General features: G+C 47.9%; 1 protein-coding gene and 1 long non-coding RNA gene across 2 annotated transcripts; one reads left to right on the top strand and one right to left on the bottom strand.

Annotated features, from left to right (window-relative positions):
• Window positions 1-231: 231 nt before the first annotated feature.
• On the bottom strand, window positions 232-2453 carry LOC103627538 (uncharacterized). The gene is made up of 2 exons (XR_553689.4): window positions 1728-2453; window positions 232-552 (listed from the first exon to the last, which is right to left on the bottom strand). It is a non-coding gene; the product is annotated as an uncharacterized lncRNA (long non-coding RNA).
• A 439-nt stretch (window positions 2454-2892) lies between these two features.
• Window positions 2893-4301, top strand: LOC103628801 (uncharacterized). The gene is given in 1 exon segment (XM_020538214.1): window positions 2893-4301. A coding segment is annotated over 1 exon segment (1368 nt). The 5' UTR covers window positions 2893-2933.
• The last annotated feature ends 14087 nt before the right edge of the window (window positions 4302-18388 follow it).

Genomic DNA, 18388 nt, shown 5'->3' with positions numbered 1-18388 from the left:
TAAAGAAATAATTCATCTCCCAAATTCTAGACACAACTCTAATAAAAAGAAGAGAGAAGAAATCTATAGAGAGTAAAACAAGGAGTAACACCTGAATTTGGTAGATATTAGAGAAAAAATTTTATACCGCAGATTTAGGGTGTTACAAACTCCCCTATTTGGCTAATTTGTCCTGCTTGTGGACTGCACCGTGGGTTGACATTGCTACCGTATTACAATGAGATATACTACTAGCACACTGTTGCTATACTGCACTTGCATGGTGGCACTGGTAAACAAAATTGCAACATAGTAGTAGGTGAAAAAAGGAAAATATCAAGATCCCAAGTCATTTGTAGAACTAAGACAAACACCATGATCATCGAGACAAAATGTGACAATACAAAAAATATAGATTTCGGGTCCATTCTATCATTCTATGACACTAGTTGAATCCATTCATCAAATTTATGTATTGCTACAACAAAGTGGTGAGAATTCTATTCCATGACATTAGCTTCAACGGAATCAATGGTTGAAGTTATGCAATAGGCTTCCAGCATATATTACCACCTGAAAATTCAACCAATCAACAACAGTTTCATTATGAAAGGTACGAGTTATTTTTCAAGACTATAAGAAAATAGTTAGACCAAGAACACAAAACTTCAATTTACACATAACAAATAAGCATGATAATTGAAATATGTAAGAAGCACAATTAATTATAAGCATGAACATGCTGAGTTTTGGTCAAGTCAAATTCATATGCAGGACAAAGACCTAAAGTAGACCGTTATTTTAATTAAATAGAAAAAGGAGGTAAACAAAGTTGTTATCGTAGGCACACAAGTATTAAAGAAACAAGTTTAGATCAGAGTAGATCAAAGCTGACACTTTTAAGCACTAATACACATCTCATCTCAGCATCACGACACACATCTCATCTCAGTATCACGACACATCTCAGCAAATGGTAACTTAATTGTTTTCAAAAATAAAGTTTGTTCATTGCATGTTGTGTTTCAGGTTATAGGTAGGGAACAAGATCCCTGATTGAGCCTTCACATCTAGCATTTCCCATCGCTTCAGAATGGCCCAAACAACATAAGGTCAGGAACTCAATTCTCTCTAAACTGTCACAGAAAAAGAAATCTCTCGTACAAATTAATGCCTAAGGAACAAAGGAAATAAATTGAGATTGAGGTGGTGCTGTTCATCGGCACTTAGTCCACGAAAAGTGGGGGAGTGCGATCTTCGTAGCTGCACGTTCTCGAAGCATAGCTGAGCGAGAAGGGTGGTCGGTGTGTGACAAATTACGGGCCGGAGTTGGAGACCACCGCCCGATCCCTAATTGACGTGGTCAGGTCGCGGTGAGCACAGGTTTGTCTCTGTTCCTACATGGTGTATCACCTTTCGGGTGAAGATTTAGAGCGCGGGGACGTCAGGTCGCGAATCAGCTGTGACGCCGCGGAACTGAAATCCCGGACCCCAGCTAGAAAACCCACACCCTGAACCCACCAACACATATCCGCATCCGAAAAGAGTCCAAAACAAAGAACAATATCTCACCCACTGAACGGCCCAAAGCAAGCAGGCAGGCCTTTGCGCCAGTAGGATAAATAAATAAATAAAGCCAATTAAAGATAAATAATATACAGCAGTCGAATCAGAGAACTGACTAGAACGACAAAATGAATGAAGAGGGAGGGGGGCTTGGCAATGATTTTTTTGTTACGGATGTTTACCTCGGCTGCGACGGCGAGCAGCAGCTTCTCCGCGGCGACTCCGGCGGAGGCTCTTAGTTGCAGGGGCCCAGGAGTAGGCGTTCACAGAGGAGGCACCGGATAGGATCATCCTCATCACCAGCAGTCAGGAAAGGGAGCAGGGGCACGGAGGTTACCTTGTTGCCGAGGAACTGGGGTCTAGGAGGCACAAATCTGGTGGTTTCAACAAGGCCAACCCCATGCCTGGCAAGGCCTGTGGAGCCCGGAGGAGGACAGAGGCGCCGGGCAGCTCGGGCAGGACGAAGGCAGGAGGGAGGGGAGGGGAGGGGAGGGGTAGGGCAGGTGGTGGGCGCAGGATAGCCCGTGGCTACTGATGGCTGGAGGGGGCATATGCGGACTCTGCCCTCCATGGCCTATATAAGCTAGCCGCTAGTCGTTGTGTTGCCAAGGACCGAGTGGATCGCATCGGAGAACTCGCCATCGTAGCGCGATCTTCGTAACGTGCTGCACGTTCCCAGAGCGTAGTTGAGCGAGAAGGGTGGCCGATGCACGATGAATTGTAGGCCGGAGTTGGAGACCGCCGTCTAATCAGCTAATTGACGTGGTAAGGTCGTGGCGCCACAAGATTCACGGTGAGCACAGGTTCGTCTCTATTGTTTGTATCACCGCGTAGAGTGCGGGTCGCAATTCACCGGTGGGCGCCGCTGTGGGCTAAGGGCAGTCTCGTGGAGGTGGGAGAGGGTCACTGGACCGTCAATCAGTGGCTATGATTAAGAATCTATTATACCATTTCGACTTGGGATAGGGCTGAACCGCTGAAGGTTAGTCAGTTTGGCAGAATTGATTAAGCTAGTTGCTCGATTTATTAGATTGATTGAGTTAGTTGCTTGGTTGTTGAGAAAATCAGGAAGGCTTTATCCCTTGTTAGTTCGTTGAAAAAATAAAGGAGCCTCCAACTTTAAAGAGGAACGGACGACCGAAACTCAGCGTCCCAAACTCCCCTATATATCCCATTTGCTATACTCTCCTCTGCGATCAGCTAGGAACCCTCGTTGGTGAATGCTAATTTTCTGTTTGGTGTTTGCAGAACCTTTTTGAACGATCTTGGCTTCCTGGAATTAGGAACGTGGATTTGGTAAGTATTATCCTCCATCCATATTTGCATCTTTGTGTCAGTACTATTCCTGTTCACGTTCCAAGAGTGAATTTTGTAGATCTGCTCCTCCAATGGCAACCTTTAGCAAGGCTAGCAGGCTGTGTGGTGCAGTGACTATGCAACCAAAACAGCTGTGGAGTCTACTACTCTCGAGAATCTTGCCTAAGCTGCTCGGTCTTCCTGGTATTTTGCTGAAGAAATTCCGAAAGGAAGGTGTGATGGAATTGGATGCTGCTGCATTGCCAGAGCTGCCACAGAATGTGTTGATGGACATCTTTGGTACACTTGAGGTCCCTGACCTCATCTGAGCAGGCTCGGTTTGCTCGTCATGGCATGCTACCTACAAATGCCTGCTCGACCTGAGGCAATACAAGCAACCCCAGACACCATGCCTGTTCTACACTTGTGAATCTACCGGTAGCAACGTAGGGTTTCTATACAGCCTCAAGGAAAATAGGTCCTACAAGTTAACTCTATCGGAGCCACCCATCCGTAGTAGGTTACTGGTCGGGTCCTCCAACGGTTGGTTGATTACTGCAGATGAGAGGTCTGAGCTGCATCTTGTGAATCCCATAACTGGAGAACAAGTTGCACTTCCCTCTGTGATTACCATAGAGCATGTGAAGCCCATCTTTGATGCATCAGGTACTATCCATATGTATGAGTTGTCATATGAGACACCACCCGACCTGTTTGATCTTGGCGATCTGCGCGATGAGCTCTACTTCAAGGCATTTGTGTTTCCTGATCCATCCACCACTGGAAGCTACATCGTGGTTCTTATTCATGAGCCACATTCACAGCTTTCGTTTGCACGACCGGGAGATGACAAGTGGGCCTGGGTTGGACAAGGTCGCGAATATAAAGACTGCACATATGTGGATGGTCTTTTGTATACAGTGAATTACTTTGGAAAAATTGATGCGTTTGATTTTACCGCATCCCCTGTTAAAATGACAATAATTATGGACGAGCTGAAGTATCCTGTATGTGAAAACATGTACATTATTCAGGCTCCATGGGGTGATTTGCTGCATGTTTGGAGGACTATTGACGTTCCACCCAATGCTCCGTCGTGGGTCCCTGGAAAATGCCTGTCAGAAACCTTAAAAATACAAGTTTATAAAATGGACTTGGAAGCAAAGCAACGGGTGGAAATAAACAGGTTGCAGTGTGATAGTGTTTTATTTCTTGGCCACAACGATTCACTTTGCCTTAGTGCTCAAGTACATCCAGGACTCAAGTCAAATCATGCATACTTCACTGACGATTTTAAAGAATTGACTGTTTTATTAAAAAATTGCATGCGTGATATGGGAGTCATGGACTTGGAAAATAGTGTCAAGAAGGAAATTGTCTCTCAAATTTGGTCCAACTGGCCCTGTCCCACTTGGATAACACCCAATCTTATGAAGCTGAATCAGGCATTCAACATATAGCTTTTTAGGTATTATTATTTAGTACCTTTGTTTTGTTATTTTTTTATCGAAAATGGTGTAATCGATATTATGATAAAAGAATTGTACACAATACAATGGTCATTTCTTCCTAATAAGATGTGTAGCAGTAAAAACGATAATGGCTACTTGCAGATTCAGAGAGAACGAATAAATTTTCACCAACTTTTCTTGTGATAGGAGCCATCAATTTAGGGTTCCACACTTAGGCTAGTTTGCCCCTTCGGGATTGAAGGGAATCGAGGGAGAAATTAGTTTATTTCTACCTAAATCTCTCCAATCCAGGAGGACATTTAAGTTTCTAAACTAGCTCTCATTGACTGCAGATAACTAAATCCAAGAAGTAGATAGTCATTCCATTTGACATGCGGAAACATGTAAAAACTAGTGAACTTTATAGTCTCGAGAATATATTAACACAATCCACCGATGGTGTACAACATATTCAATGGAACGTTTTATATGTACAAACCTAAATGGCTAGCGTAATTGTACAACGACACACATTAAAGAAGTTTGCCAAAATACGAACAATGAAACTAAACATTTAACGCCCCTATAGAATTGTGATGCTCATGTTATTCTGCAATCTTCGCGTGTGTACTGACTTGACTGATCAGTTTCATAATTCCTAGTAGTAAAATATACAGGTTCTTTGGGGTAGGAAGTGGGGCTATTTCATTTGCTAGCATGAACACAACAGATGGCATGAGTGGCCTCGTATATGGACTGTCTTGCACGCATAAAAGACCCAAGTGAATACATCATACCGATGGACAACTCTCCAAAACCGACGAGTGCACCAATTCCCTTACATTTCCATCTTCCCATAAGCTCCATGCCTGAACCAATGAAACTATGTTCTGGTCAAGTCACCAAAAGAGTGTTTTAAGTTGTTCAATAGTTAGGAATTCTTCTGTACTTACATAAGTAATGAGGTTTGGATGGTCCATTATTAGATGGGGTGAGCCAATCTTTAAGCAGATTACAATCTCCAGTAGTAGAATACCAAAGTTATATGTGTCAGACTTGATAGAGAATGAGCCTTCCATAGCATATTCAGGAGACATGTTTGCACGGTGAACCATTTTAGATAAGAAAAGAAACGGAATGTACAACTTGAATTAGTTAAACCACACACATATATATAGTTTATATATTTGGATACCTGGACTTCCAAATCAATATAGAAAGCCCTAACCAGACAACGCTCGCATGCCCCCAGCCCAAACCGGACTCAGTGCAACCAACCACGAATCAAACGTGCAGATAGGTGAGTCCCACATCACGGTTGCAAGGAAATAAACCGTGTGCCTACAATCACGAAACCATACGTCTCATACCATTTTCAGTTCCATTAATCATGCGCCCCTCCGAATTCTAGTTCACATAGCGTCTGGAGCTCCAAACCCCTCCCGAAGCCGCTTGCTCCTCCATCTTGCCTCTCCACGGCATTGCCACCAAATCGGGCGACGACAACCACCGTCGGCATCTGAAGCCTCCCGCGCGAGCACATTTGTTGGACGCCGGTAAACATCCCGCCCCCTTCCGCCGCGCATTGCTTAACATTTCGTAATTGTTTTCCTCCCCGCTGGCTTCTATGGTCTATTGTACTGCTGTAGTATATTCAGTAAGATATACAAAGTCTTTTTCACAATTAGATGCCGACGGTTTTAGGTCATCGAACGTTCGTATTTCATAAAACATTTGTGTGTTCTGTTGGTGTGGGGTGGGAACTTGATGTCAGCACCTTAAATCCTAGTTTTTTCACAATGAAACCTTAATTTATCTATGAGCAGATACTTTTAGGCATCTTTTTCCTTGGCAAGAAACTGGTTCAAAAGATGGACATTCATAATTTTTTACATTGTTATGATAACATCTATTAGTATTTATGAAAACTATGTATATGTTTATGTTAATAATTACGTATATTGACAGACATAAGGTTTTGTTTTTTTATTTTTACATAGTCAACTAGATTAATGTATATTGTCATCTTTTAATTTATGTGTGTCGACATCTATATTTATGTTCTTGTTGTTCATTTCAATGTAATTGAAATAGTTTAGAAATTTGTGTATTCATTTTTTGCACATTTCTTTTTATGCATTTATACCTTTTTGTTTGTTAAACCATTCTCATTTTATATGATATAATTTTTAAAGATTGTTTATGTCACATAAGATATTTTTGGCATTAGAATTTATTGTTAATTTTATTTTATTTGCAATTGCTAATGACCACTAACAGAGCTAATATTTTTCATTTTGCATTTATCCAGATTTCCTCTTGTTTCGTTATATTCAACATGAAGCGTGTCGATCAGCCTCCTTCCAATCCCAAGAAAATAATCATTCAATCAAGCCAGGAAGTTTTCACTGTCGAGATCCCTCGGTCGATCAATGATGTCAACAAACCCGAATGAGACCCATGCACGCCCTAATGATGTCATACGACAAATGAAACAAACCTATGTTCAGAGAAACACAAATCGAGCTACAGGTCGGGTTAAAAAGGATACTGAAGTTGTTGTAAACCGATATGACAATGATGACTTCATGCCTGTCCCCAAGAAGACCCGTCAAGTCAAATTTGTCGAGACTCCAATGCCTCCATAGCCACACACGCCACATAGCTCCGGACCCTCATCTTCACCAAAACGACCAAAGAAAAATAACCTGAAAGAATCTAGCCCCCTGGTTGGTTTTAGTGATTAATGACAATGTAAGATTACATGGGACTAATGTGTGTTTTATAGAGCAAATGGTAAGTTAGGTCACATTGCAGGGAGTTACGCTACAACGGTGAAAACAATCCCTCAGATGAGAACTTGAAGCGACGGCTGAAAAAGGCAAATCAAATGATGAAGGGCTTCATATCCTAAGTGTCGAAGGAGTTGTAGGACACTTGGTATAGAGTTAGGACTTCTATTTTTGTTTTAGTCATACTATAAAGAGGGGTTATGGATGAGTAGTTTGACCAAAAAAAGCTAGTGTAGTGTCAGTGCATGTTCCCACTCACAACAAATGCTAGGTGTCACCATAGAACTCACTCACAAATTAGAATCGAGAATGGTTTAGAAACCTAAGAAAAGAAAAAGGGGTTGCTGACTTAGGGGCACTAGACTGTCCGGTGGTCTCCTTGGCAGTGGGCCCGAGAGCGCCCGAGAGCCAGCCCAGCATCTAGAAAAACCCAAGAGCGGACAGTTCTCTACAGTTGATTTTTAACCGGACCGTCCGATTCACATCGGACAGACAATGTTCACTGTACGGTGCGACATCAAAGCAACGACTAGTTGTTAGAACTAGTTGTTGGAAGCGCACCGGTGCGCCCATGGGCAACAGTTGTTGTAACGACTAGTTTTGGTGGGTGGGTGTATTTATACCCCCTCCACCAGCCATAATTAATGTCTTGCTGCCCCAACCACCTTGCATTTATTGCTAGACCATTGCAAGTCCACAAAGCATAGTGTGGTGATGAGCAAAATCATAATCTCATGTTAGGACCTCATTAGTGTGCATGAGAGCCACCTAGAGTACACACCACATGCATTAGGCTTCTCTTGGTTTAGTGAAGGTCTATGGCTTATTACTCTTGGTGATCGGCATCACCTAGACGACTCGGTGGAGATTGGAGTTTGGTGATCACCCTAGAGGATTTGTTGGTGACCCGACTCGACGATTGTATGCGGCCGTGAGGGATCCACCGTGCCAGAGAGGCAAAGGATCATCTCATAGTGAGCATTTGGTTATTGCAAGGACCAAGGTGGAGCGATACCCTTGTGCGGGTGCTCCAACGAGGACTAGTGGAGAGTGTCGACTCTTCGATACCTTGAAAAAATTGGAGGAGTCTTCTTGTCCCTACTTTACTTTTGGCATTTACTTTTAGGATTTTACTTTGTGTATTTGCTTTGTTAGTGTTTGCAATAATGACTTAGGGTTGTCCTCTATTTCATAGCTTTTATTTCTTGTTAGTAGATTGGGAGAAGTTGGGCTCATGTTTAGGGTTTAATATTTTGGAAGAATTTTAGAAAAGCCCAATTCACCCCCCTCTTGGGCATCATGATCCTTTCAATTGGTATCAAAGTCGTGTTGCTCCTAGTTTAGCTTAATCGCTAGAGTAATGATGTTCAGCGGGGATGGACCTCCTCCTGTTTTTAAGGTGACGATTTTCCTTATTGGAAAATTCGTATGGAAGCTTACCTAGAGGCTATAGACATTGGACTCTACAAAGCTGCCACCCAAGGGTTCCCCCAACCTAGAGATGCCACAAACCATTTGGGTGATGAGAACAATTATGAGAAATGGAACGCAAAGGCCAAAAACACTCTTTTTATGGGCCTTTGCAAGGATATGTCCAATAGAGTTAGAAATCATAAAAATACTCATGATTTGTGGTTTGATATTTGTGCTCTTGGCTCCGTGAAGGGCTCGAAGGCCTACTGATGCGCACGGCGCGCGACGTAGTGTTCGACGAAGGGCGAGGATGGGCGTGGGACAAGGCGGTGGACGACGGCACGACTCCGACGTACGATGACTTGACCATCGAGTATGTCCACTTTGAGGGAGCTGGGGGAGTAGGCAACTCTTCTTCGAGCAGGTCTACCCCAGCCCCCAAGTCTCCACCGACTCCAGCACCATGCTCTCCAGCTCCGGCTACTACGAGCTCTTCACCACCACGCACTCCAGCCACGACTCCGGCTATAGCGAGCTCTTCGCCACCACGTACTCTAGCACCGAGGGTACCCTCTCCGAGAACGTCCTCTCCGACACCAGCTCGTGTCGAGCACGACCCAGTGGAGCTTGTGACCCCGCTCTCCCACGATGAGGAGCGCGTCGACGTGTGCTACGACGGCGAGCCGTTGCGGTATCGAAGGGTGGAGGGCCTTCTCATCGACCCATCGGTGCTGGGCCCAGCGTCTCGCATTCTGGTAGGAGAGTTGCATCTTGCATGCGACGATGGTGAGCCTCGGTCTTTTGTGGAGGCCGAGAAACATGCGACTTGGCGTGCCGCGATGCAGTCAGAGATGGACGCGGTTGAGACGAACCGCACTTGGGAGCTCACTGATCTCCTTCATGGTCATCGCGTGATCACCCTTAAGTGGGTGTTCAAACTAAAGAGGGATGAAGCTAGCGCCATCGTCAAGCATATGACTCGCTTGGTGGCACGCGGTTTCTTGCTGCAGGAGGGGATTGACTTCGACGATGCCTTCGCCCCTATGGCACGGATGGAATCCGTGCGACTCCTCCTCGCGCTGGTAGCCCAGGAGGGCTAGCATGTTCATCACATGGATGTCAAGTCGGTGTTTCTTAACGGCGACTTAAAGGAGGAGGTCTATGTACACCAGCCACCAGGTTTTGTGATCCCTGGCAAGGAGGGCAAGGTGTTGTGCCTGCGCAAGGCCCTCTACGGCTTGCAACAGGCACCAAGGGCGTGGAATGCCAAGCTGGATTCCACGCTCAAGAGGATGGGCTTCATGCCAAGCCCGCACGAGGCAGCCATCTATCGGCGGGGTAATGGAGAAAATGCCCTGCTGTTGGGTGTCTACGTCGACGACTTGGTGATCACCGGCGCCAAGGATGCAGAGGTGGCAGCGTTCAAGGAAGAGATGAAGGCAACCTTCCAAATAAGTGACCTGGGGCATCTCTCCTTCTACCTGGGAATTGAGGTGCACCAGGGAGACTCCGGGATCACACTTCGCCAGACCGCCTATGCCAAGCACATTATTGAGTTGGCTAGGCTCACCGACTGCAACCCAGCTCTCACTCCGATGGAGGAGAGGCTGAAGCTGAGTCGCGATAGCACGACGGAGGAGGTGGATGCTACACAGTAACAGCGTCTTGTGGGAAGCCTTCGCTACCTCATCCACACATGACCTGACTTGGCATACTCCATCGGCTACGTTAGTCGGTTCCTGCAGCGACCGATGACAGAGCATGAGCAGGCTATGAAGAGGCTCATCCGCTATGTTGCGGGGACTCTCGACCATGGTCTCTACTACCCGAGGTGCCCTGGGGAGGCACACCTTGTCGGGTACAGCGATAGCGACCACGCCGGTGACATCGACACTAGCAAGAGCACAAGCGGGATCCTCTTCTTCCTCGGCAAGTGCCTCATTAGCTGGCAGTCGGTCAAGCAGCAGGTGGTGGCCATGTCCAGCTGCGAGGCCGAGTACATAGCGGCCTCCACTGCTTTGACTCAGGCGCTCTGGCTGGCTTGACTACTCGATGATCTCCTCGAGAGAGACATTGGAGTGGTGGAACTCAGGTGGACAGCCAGTCCGCTCTGGCATTGGCCAAGAACCTAGTGTTCCATGAATGGAGCAAGCACATCCGGCTGAGATACCACTTCATTCAAGACTGCTTGGCAGAAGGGAGCATCAAGGCATGCTACATCAGCACCAAGGATCAGCTTGCAGACCTGCTCACCAAGCCCCTTGGGAAGATCAAGTTTCTTGAGCTTTGCTCCAGGTCCAGAATGGCCCAACTTTCCCACAAGACGACGTCCAAGACTTAGGGGGAGAATGATGGAATAAATTTTGAGCATTTAGAGGACAACAATCGCTTTCTTGACTGTCCTCTGTAGTCTCTTTAGCATCTAGAGGACAACAATCGCTTTTGACTGTCCTCTGTAGTCCCTTTAGCATCTAGAGGACAACAGTCACTTTTTGACTGTCCTCTGTAGTCTCTTTAGCATCTAGAGGACAATCCTGTTGTGTAGTGTGTGAGAAGGTGTGATAGTGCAGCCTCTAGGGCTATAAATATGTGTCTCCAACCCTTAGATGGGTATGGCATTGTGTAGTGTTTGAGGAAATAAACAGAAAAATTGCCCCAACTCATAGTGTCATCCTCTTGATGAGAGTTAGAGTCCCTCTACTTACAATGGGTATCAGAGCCAAACTATCCTGCAGCCTAAACATCTCATGCTCATCTCCTTCCTGCGCCTCTCCCCACACTTAGTCGGCAGCAAGAGTTGCAACTGTTCCTTCCTCTCCCGCTTAGACGAGCAGCCTTTCGTCTGAGATAGCCTCTTCCACACGCAGCGACCCCTCACTAGCCCACTATGTCCCTACGCTCGGTCACTTCGAGTGCGCGGCGCCAGCAGGAGGCCGAGGTCGCCGTGGCACAAGAACGCGAGCGAGCAGCAGCAGCGGCTGCAGCGACAGCGGCGAGGGTAGCACGGCTGGCGGCGGCAGAACTGGCAGCAGCGAGAGCGGAAGTAGAAGCATCGGAGGCGGCGGATGCTGCACGTGCGGCGGCAGCAGAGCTCGAGGCTCTACGTGGCAGTAGAGCCAGCAGCTCTGTTTCTATCGACAATAACATCGATGAAGAGTTCAGGCTGGCGAGGGAAGCAGCGCGAGAGCAGGCGGCACTATGGGCAGCTGCGCATCCCCGTGGGGGGCGCACGTGGCGGTAGCCCAGATAGGCGCCGACGGTGCTACGGGTGAGGGTGCATGCGGCAGCAGCGAAGATGGACGTAGACACGCCGGCGGTGCTCCCGGTGGCGGCGACCGAGTCGACGAAGATCGTGGCCTCTACAGGCGGTGTGACTCTCCCTCCTCGGATCGGTACCATGGTTGCCGCATGGCCCAGGCCATTGTCAGGGACATCGGTCCCGATGGTGGGTGGCCTACCTTCACCAAGACCAACTACGTCGAGTGGGCCGCAGTGATGAGGGTACGGCTCCAGGTTTGCCACATGTGGGAAGCAGTTCGGTACGGCGACGTCGACTACCACGAGGATCGACGGGCGCTGGATGCCTTCATTGCTGCAGTCCCGCCCGAGATGCAGTTTTCGCTTTCCCAGAAGCGGACTGCCAAGGAGGCCTAGGACGCCATTGCTGCGACCCGCATCGACAGCGACCATGCCCGCAAGACCACACTGCAAGCACTTCGCAAGGAGTGGGAGAACCTGGCCTTCAAGCCAGGTGAGGATGTTGATGACTTTGCTCTCTGCCTCAACACTCTATTGCAGAAGATGGTGCAGTTCGGCGATGACACCTACGATGAGGAGAGAGCTGTTGAGAAGCTCTTCCGTTGCATCCTCGAGAAGTACAAGCAGATTGCTCGCTCGATCGAGTCTCTGCTAGACCTCTCCACGATGACGATCGAAGAGGCGATAGGTTGTCTCAAAGTGGTTGACAACGATGAACCATAGGCTCCCTTTGGGCCTATCACTATCGGCGCGAAGCTACATCTCACTCGGGAGTAGTGGGAGGCCTGCTAGGGTGACAGGAAGAAGGGGGAGTCCTCCTCGACACGAGGCCGCAAACGCGGCAAGCCACGCAAGGCGTGTGGAGGCGCCTAGGCCAGGGCGCGAGGACATGCTGAGGGTGGTGCCCGTGGAGGTGCCCAAGGTGGCACTGTCGACAACAAGAAGCCGGCACAAGACGACGGCTGTCACAACTGCGGCAAGCTTGGCCACTGGGCCAGGGACTGTTGACAGCCACGACGTGGCCAGGCCAATGTCGCACAGACGGAGGCGGAGGAGGAGGCTCTGCTCCTAGCACATGCAAGCATCGAGCTATCTCCAGCGGCACCGGCCGCAGCGGCACTCCTCCACCTTGATGAGTCGAAAGCACGCGCTTTCCTCAGCGACGGATCCAGCAAAGACATGATCGAAGGATGGTGCCTCGACACCGGCGCCACTCATCACATGACCGACCGATGGGAGTTCTTCACCGAACCTGACTCTAGCTTCTGAGGCTCCGTCAAGTTTGGGGACGCCTCCGGCATAGAGATCAAGGGCGCCGGCTCAGTCGTCTTCACCGCCGCGTCTGGTGAGCACAGGCTGCTCACCAGAGTCTACTACATCCCCGCGTTGAGGAACTCTATCATCAGCTTGGGACAGCTGGATGAGAATGTTTCGCGCGTGGAGGTCGAGCATGGAGTAATTAGGATTTGGGATCCCTCTCGTTGCCTTCTTGCTAAGGTATGCAGGAGTCCAAATTGGCTATACAACCTCAATGTGAAGGTGGCACAACCTTGCTGCCTTGCTGCTCGTCGAGACGACGGGGCATGGCAGTGGCACGAGCGCTTCGGGCACCTTAACTTCGAGGCCCTGAAGCGGCTTAGTGCCAATGAGATGGTACGATGCCTGCTGTGCCTTGACCATGCAGAGCAATTCTGCAATGTCTACGTGTTGACAAAGCAGAGACGGCTCCCCTTTCCCCAGCAGTCGAGCTTCCGAGCCAAGGAGAGGCTCGAGCTCGTGCATGGGGACTTGTGTGGCCCGGTGACACTAGCCACACTAGGAGGACGACGCTACTTCTTGCTGCTCGTCAACGATCTCTCCCGCTACATGTGGGTGATGATCCTTGGTAGCAAGGGAGAGGCTACGAACGCCATTAGGCGTGTGCAGGTCGATGCGGAGGTGGAGTGCAGCCGCAAGCTGCGCATGCTGCGCATCGACAACGGCGGCAAATTCACGGTGGCTGAGTTCGCGTCATACTGCGTGGATGAGGGCGTTCAGCGCCACTACTCTGCGCTGTACAGCCCGCAGTAGAACGGCGTCGTCGAGCGGCGCAACCAGACGGTTGTGGGGATGGCTCGGGCTCTCCTCAAACATAGGGGAATGTCGGCTGTCTTCTAGGGAGAGGCAATGGTGACATCGGTTTACATCCTCAACCGCTCGCCCACCAAGGCTCTCAATGGGATGACACCGTACGAGGCTTGGCATGAGTGCAAGCCGGTGGTCTCTCACCTACGGGTCTTCGGCTGCCTCGCGTTCACCAAGGAGCTTGGCCACATCAGCAAGCTCGACGATAGGAGCACCTCGGGGTTGTTCATTGGCTACGCAGAGGGCTCGAAGGCCTACCACATCCTTGACCCAGGAACACAGCGTGTGCGCACGGTGCGTGACATAGTGGTCGACGAAGGGCGAGGATGGGCGTGGGACAAGGTGGTGGACGACGACACGACTCCGACGTACGACGACTTCAGCATCGAGTACGTCCACTTTGAGGGAGCTGGGGGAGTAGGCAACTCTTCTTCGAGTAGGTCTACCCCAGCCCCTAAGTCTCCACCGACTCCAGCACCACGCTCTCCAGCTCTGGCTACTATGAGCTCTTCACCACCACGCACTCCAGCCACGACTCCGGCTACAGCGAGCTCTTTGCCACCACATACTCTAGCATCGATGGTACCCTCTCCGGGAACATCCTCTCCGACACCAGCTCATGTTGAGCACGACCCAGTGGAGCTCGTGACCCCGCTCTCCCATGATGAGGAGCGCGTCGAAGCGTGCTACGACGGCGAGCCGTTGTGGTATCGAAGGGTGGAGGGCCTTCTCATCGACCCGTCGGTGCCTGCGACGGAACCTCCCAAGTCATTAGGCCCACCTATAGTTGTCCTTGTCCAACGGACCTCAGACAACCCTGCAGGTGTTCTTGAATCACTTGACAAGTTTGGTATCTGCTTTTCTTACCTTTCCCAAGAGCGTTTTACCCGTCACGCAGACATTACAGATCATCGGAGATACGAAAATGCGGAAGCGATTACATAAACCTACCTTTATTTAAAAAGTAAGACAAAGTTATATATTACAGACCAGGATATAACTTATGAGTGCAGAGTAATATTATTACACACCAAGGGAGGCAAAACCCCCTCCCGATAAGTATCAAACAAAAGTTTTTATGGAGGAACCCTTCCTCCCGCAGCTCTATTCTTGGTTTCCTTCTTTCGGGACCACCTTGGAACAGAAACAACAAAAGTTTGTTGCTTCGTCACCTAAAAACAATAGGGAATAAAACCTTGAGTATGGAATTACTCAGCAAGACTTACCCGACTAAAGAAAAGACTCTCAAGGGTATGCTGGTTATCAAGGAGTCAAGGCAAGGTTTCTCAATAATCAAGGACTCTGTTTGCAGAAATGCTTACTAAAGTGGATCCTTAAAAATCCAATTTTTATTTGTCAGGTTAAGTAGGTTTACCTGTCTCTAGGGTTCTTTCTACCCTAGTTCGATCACTTGACCTGCACTAGCCAATTTCTTAGCAACCCTTTATCTTTACTGGAGTTCTACGTGTAAGTCAGTGACCAAGTCTTCATAACCGCGAAGGTACGGCGATCCGAATCGATTATACTCAGCTGAGGATCTCCAATCACACGACATATGTAGCACTTAACCCTTGCATATGTCAACCCGCCACCGGGGTTCTTAGGACCAGATCAGGTTCGCGCCAACCGAGAGCACAGATACACCACTGTCCAGCCTCTTGCCATGGAGGGTACACGCTACTCTCGCCATCTCTCCACTCCCATTGCGTGGTATCTTATTCTGGCCTTAGTCTGCCCGAGGCAAAGCTTACCCATAACGAGGCATGTGACCAGTTAAAGGGTCCTCGGTCAGCAGGCCTACATCGACACGGTCCTTAATCGACTCAAACGGAGACACTACACCGAGACTCTCTTCTCGTGCAAGTCACCCACCCGGTCTCAGCTTAATCATTTCAAACCCAAAGTTTGGTACCTAGCAGAGGTACATCTTTTCCGATGTTGAACCCATCATGGCCATGATGGATCCACCATCAAATTTTATTTTCAAAAACATCCCTCCCACTTTGCCACATCATCTTTTGTAAAAACAAAATATTTTTCTTTGCTAAAGCAAGACTAAGCATAGTAAAAACTTCTTATAAAACAGGGATTCAAAGGAAGGTAATCAAATTCAAGGAAGGTAATGCAGGAATTGTTTTATCAATCAACTCCTATCACCTAATGCATCAAGCAAGTGAGAAAGATTTTAAAAGAATCAAGGAGGTGGCAAATGCACCGGGGCTTGCCTTGGTTTACAGGTGATTCAGGCTCAGTTCCATAGACGTCAAAATAAAAACAACTGTCTGCCTGAGGTTCCTGAGGTGGTGGTGAAGTCTTCTCTCCTTCTACTTCAACTTCTTCTTCGTGTTCTAAAGATAACCATACATAATAGTGAATGCCCATGTAGTGCTCATGAGAATGCAAAGATAATAAGAGTTTATTATCTAAGGTCTTGAATACAATTTTCCTTCACGGAACTCCGAGAACTTAGGTTTCCGGAGTCAGCAGTGAAGTTCAAAGAGCAGGGGGTGGGGAATTTGGGTTCTAATTATCAAACAAAGTCCAAATCATACCAAAATCTACCCAAGGCTTCTAAATATTATATAAAGATCATCTAAAAAGTTTGGGGATTTTTGGAATTATTATCTATTTTCTAAAAATCTAGAAACAAGGTTTTAGGCTATTTTAAATGCTCCAAAATTCCCTATTTGGACTAAAAATCAAGAAACTATTTTTATTAAATACTACAAGAAATTAGGGATCTAACAAAATTAGTCTTATATTTTTAGGATTTTTCTACTATTTCCTAGAATTTATTTGGCTCTGGAAGAAAAAGAAAAAGAAAAACTTGTAACAATATTGGACCGAATCTGATTCCGGTCGGGCCACTTCGGGTGAAAGCGCGCCCGCGCGCATGCGCTCGCGTGCAACTTTGCACCGAAGACCCTGGCGCCTTGAATAACCACAGAAGAAACCCGTGCACTATTTCGGGGAGTCACTGACAGTTTACAGAAACCACCCCGCACTTCTAATTCTTCTCCACAAACGTCCCTGGCCACGACGCGCTCACCGTTCATCACCGACGCCGCACGGACTGGCCCTGGCCGGCGACGCATACTCAGTCGAGCGACAGGGGGAGCATAACCTACCCAAGGCGACCTAGGAACGTGCTTCACTTTGGCTTGAACACTTGGAGAACGGTCTGCTCACGTGCATGGCGGACACCGTGACCACGAGCTCGCGTTCCCACATAACCATGGCCGAATTGAGCTAACGGTTGCCACGACAAGCTTCACAAGCACGCAGAGCTACTAAAACAACGCTTGGATTGGACAGAATCTTACCAGAGCGGGCTGGCCTCGGACGCGCTGTTCTCGGCGGCGCGGCTGACCGATTTGGGAGAAAACGGCGTCGTGGCGTGCTCGGGTGAAATTGAGGGTGGTGCTTGGGGCTATACAGCTGCAAGGGACTCTAGTTTTACCGTGAACAATCAATTTGAGAGGAGGGGGCAGAGGCAGCGCGAATTTGGCTTCGATTCAACCCACTGTGTGTGTGATGTTCATACCTCACCATGGATCACAAGCTATTTATAGCCGCAGTGGTCCAGTGATCACTTCGCAGCCACAGATAACTTCTTTAGTGCATGCCTAGCACGTAGAGGAGTGGTACAATGAGGTAGGATCACGGTGCAGAGGACACCGCGGCAGAAACGACTGGTTCGGTGGCCGCCGGTGAATAACTCCGGTTGAGCTCGGGAGATGGCGCCACGTACGAGTTATCCCTCCCTCGCGTTATCCATCCTATACCATGCACGAACCGGGACGACGATCATCGATGGCGAGCTGAGCTGGCGTTCTGATCCACTCAGAGCACTGTACCATGGCATTTGTTCTTCAGTCGCCTGACAGTCATAGTTTAGGGCTAAATTTCTCTCAGATTTCTATAGCAACTTGCCCAAATCTCTGCAGCAAAGTTGTAGAGCTACACACCAGCTACAATATTGTCATAACAATCCTAAGCAAATTCTTGCTTGTTCATGCCTGAATTCATGCCCAAAGTCTCTGTGGTTGCATTGTCAGTCTGAAATTCAGACTTTAACAGCCTGATAGTCTGACTTTGAGTGTGATTATCTTCAAATTTTTCATATCAACTATGCTTACACTCTTAAGCAAAATTGTTCTCCTTTGATAGGTCTACAAATTTGATGTGGTGACCTAGGGCAAAAACCCTAGAATTTAAAAGCTACAAAGCTCCAAAGTTGAGTCCATGTCACTGATTTTCAGACTTCATCAAAAGGGTCAAGTGTGGCTCTTTTGCACTTAAGTCCAAATCTCAAGTTTTGGATTGCAAATCTTCATGATTGTGAACCCTATGACTTAGGGCACTTTATTATCATGATTTTTGCACTTTGGTCCAAAAGTGGACTAATTTTACACTTAACCCCCTAGGGTTTGGTTTTAGGGTTTTCTAGGGTCCTTTTTAGGATTTTTGGTATTTCAAGGGTGTGAGTGTAACTTAGGTCCATTCCTT

The sequence above is a fragment of the Zea mays genome, chromosome 5 (assembly GCF_902167145.1).
Source record: "Zea mays cultivar B73 chromosome 5, Zm-B73-REFERENCE-NAM-5.0, whole genome shotgun sequence".
NCBI classification, from domain to species: domain Eukaryota; kingdom Viridiplantae; phylum Streptophyta; class Magnoliopsida; order Poales; family Poaceae; genus Zea; species Zea mays.
Note: the sequence above shows the minus strand (reverse complement) of the source record. Positions and strands in the feature narration are given on the sequence as shown.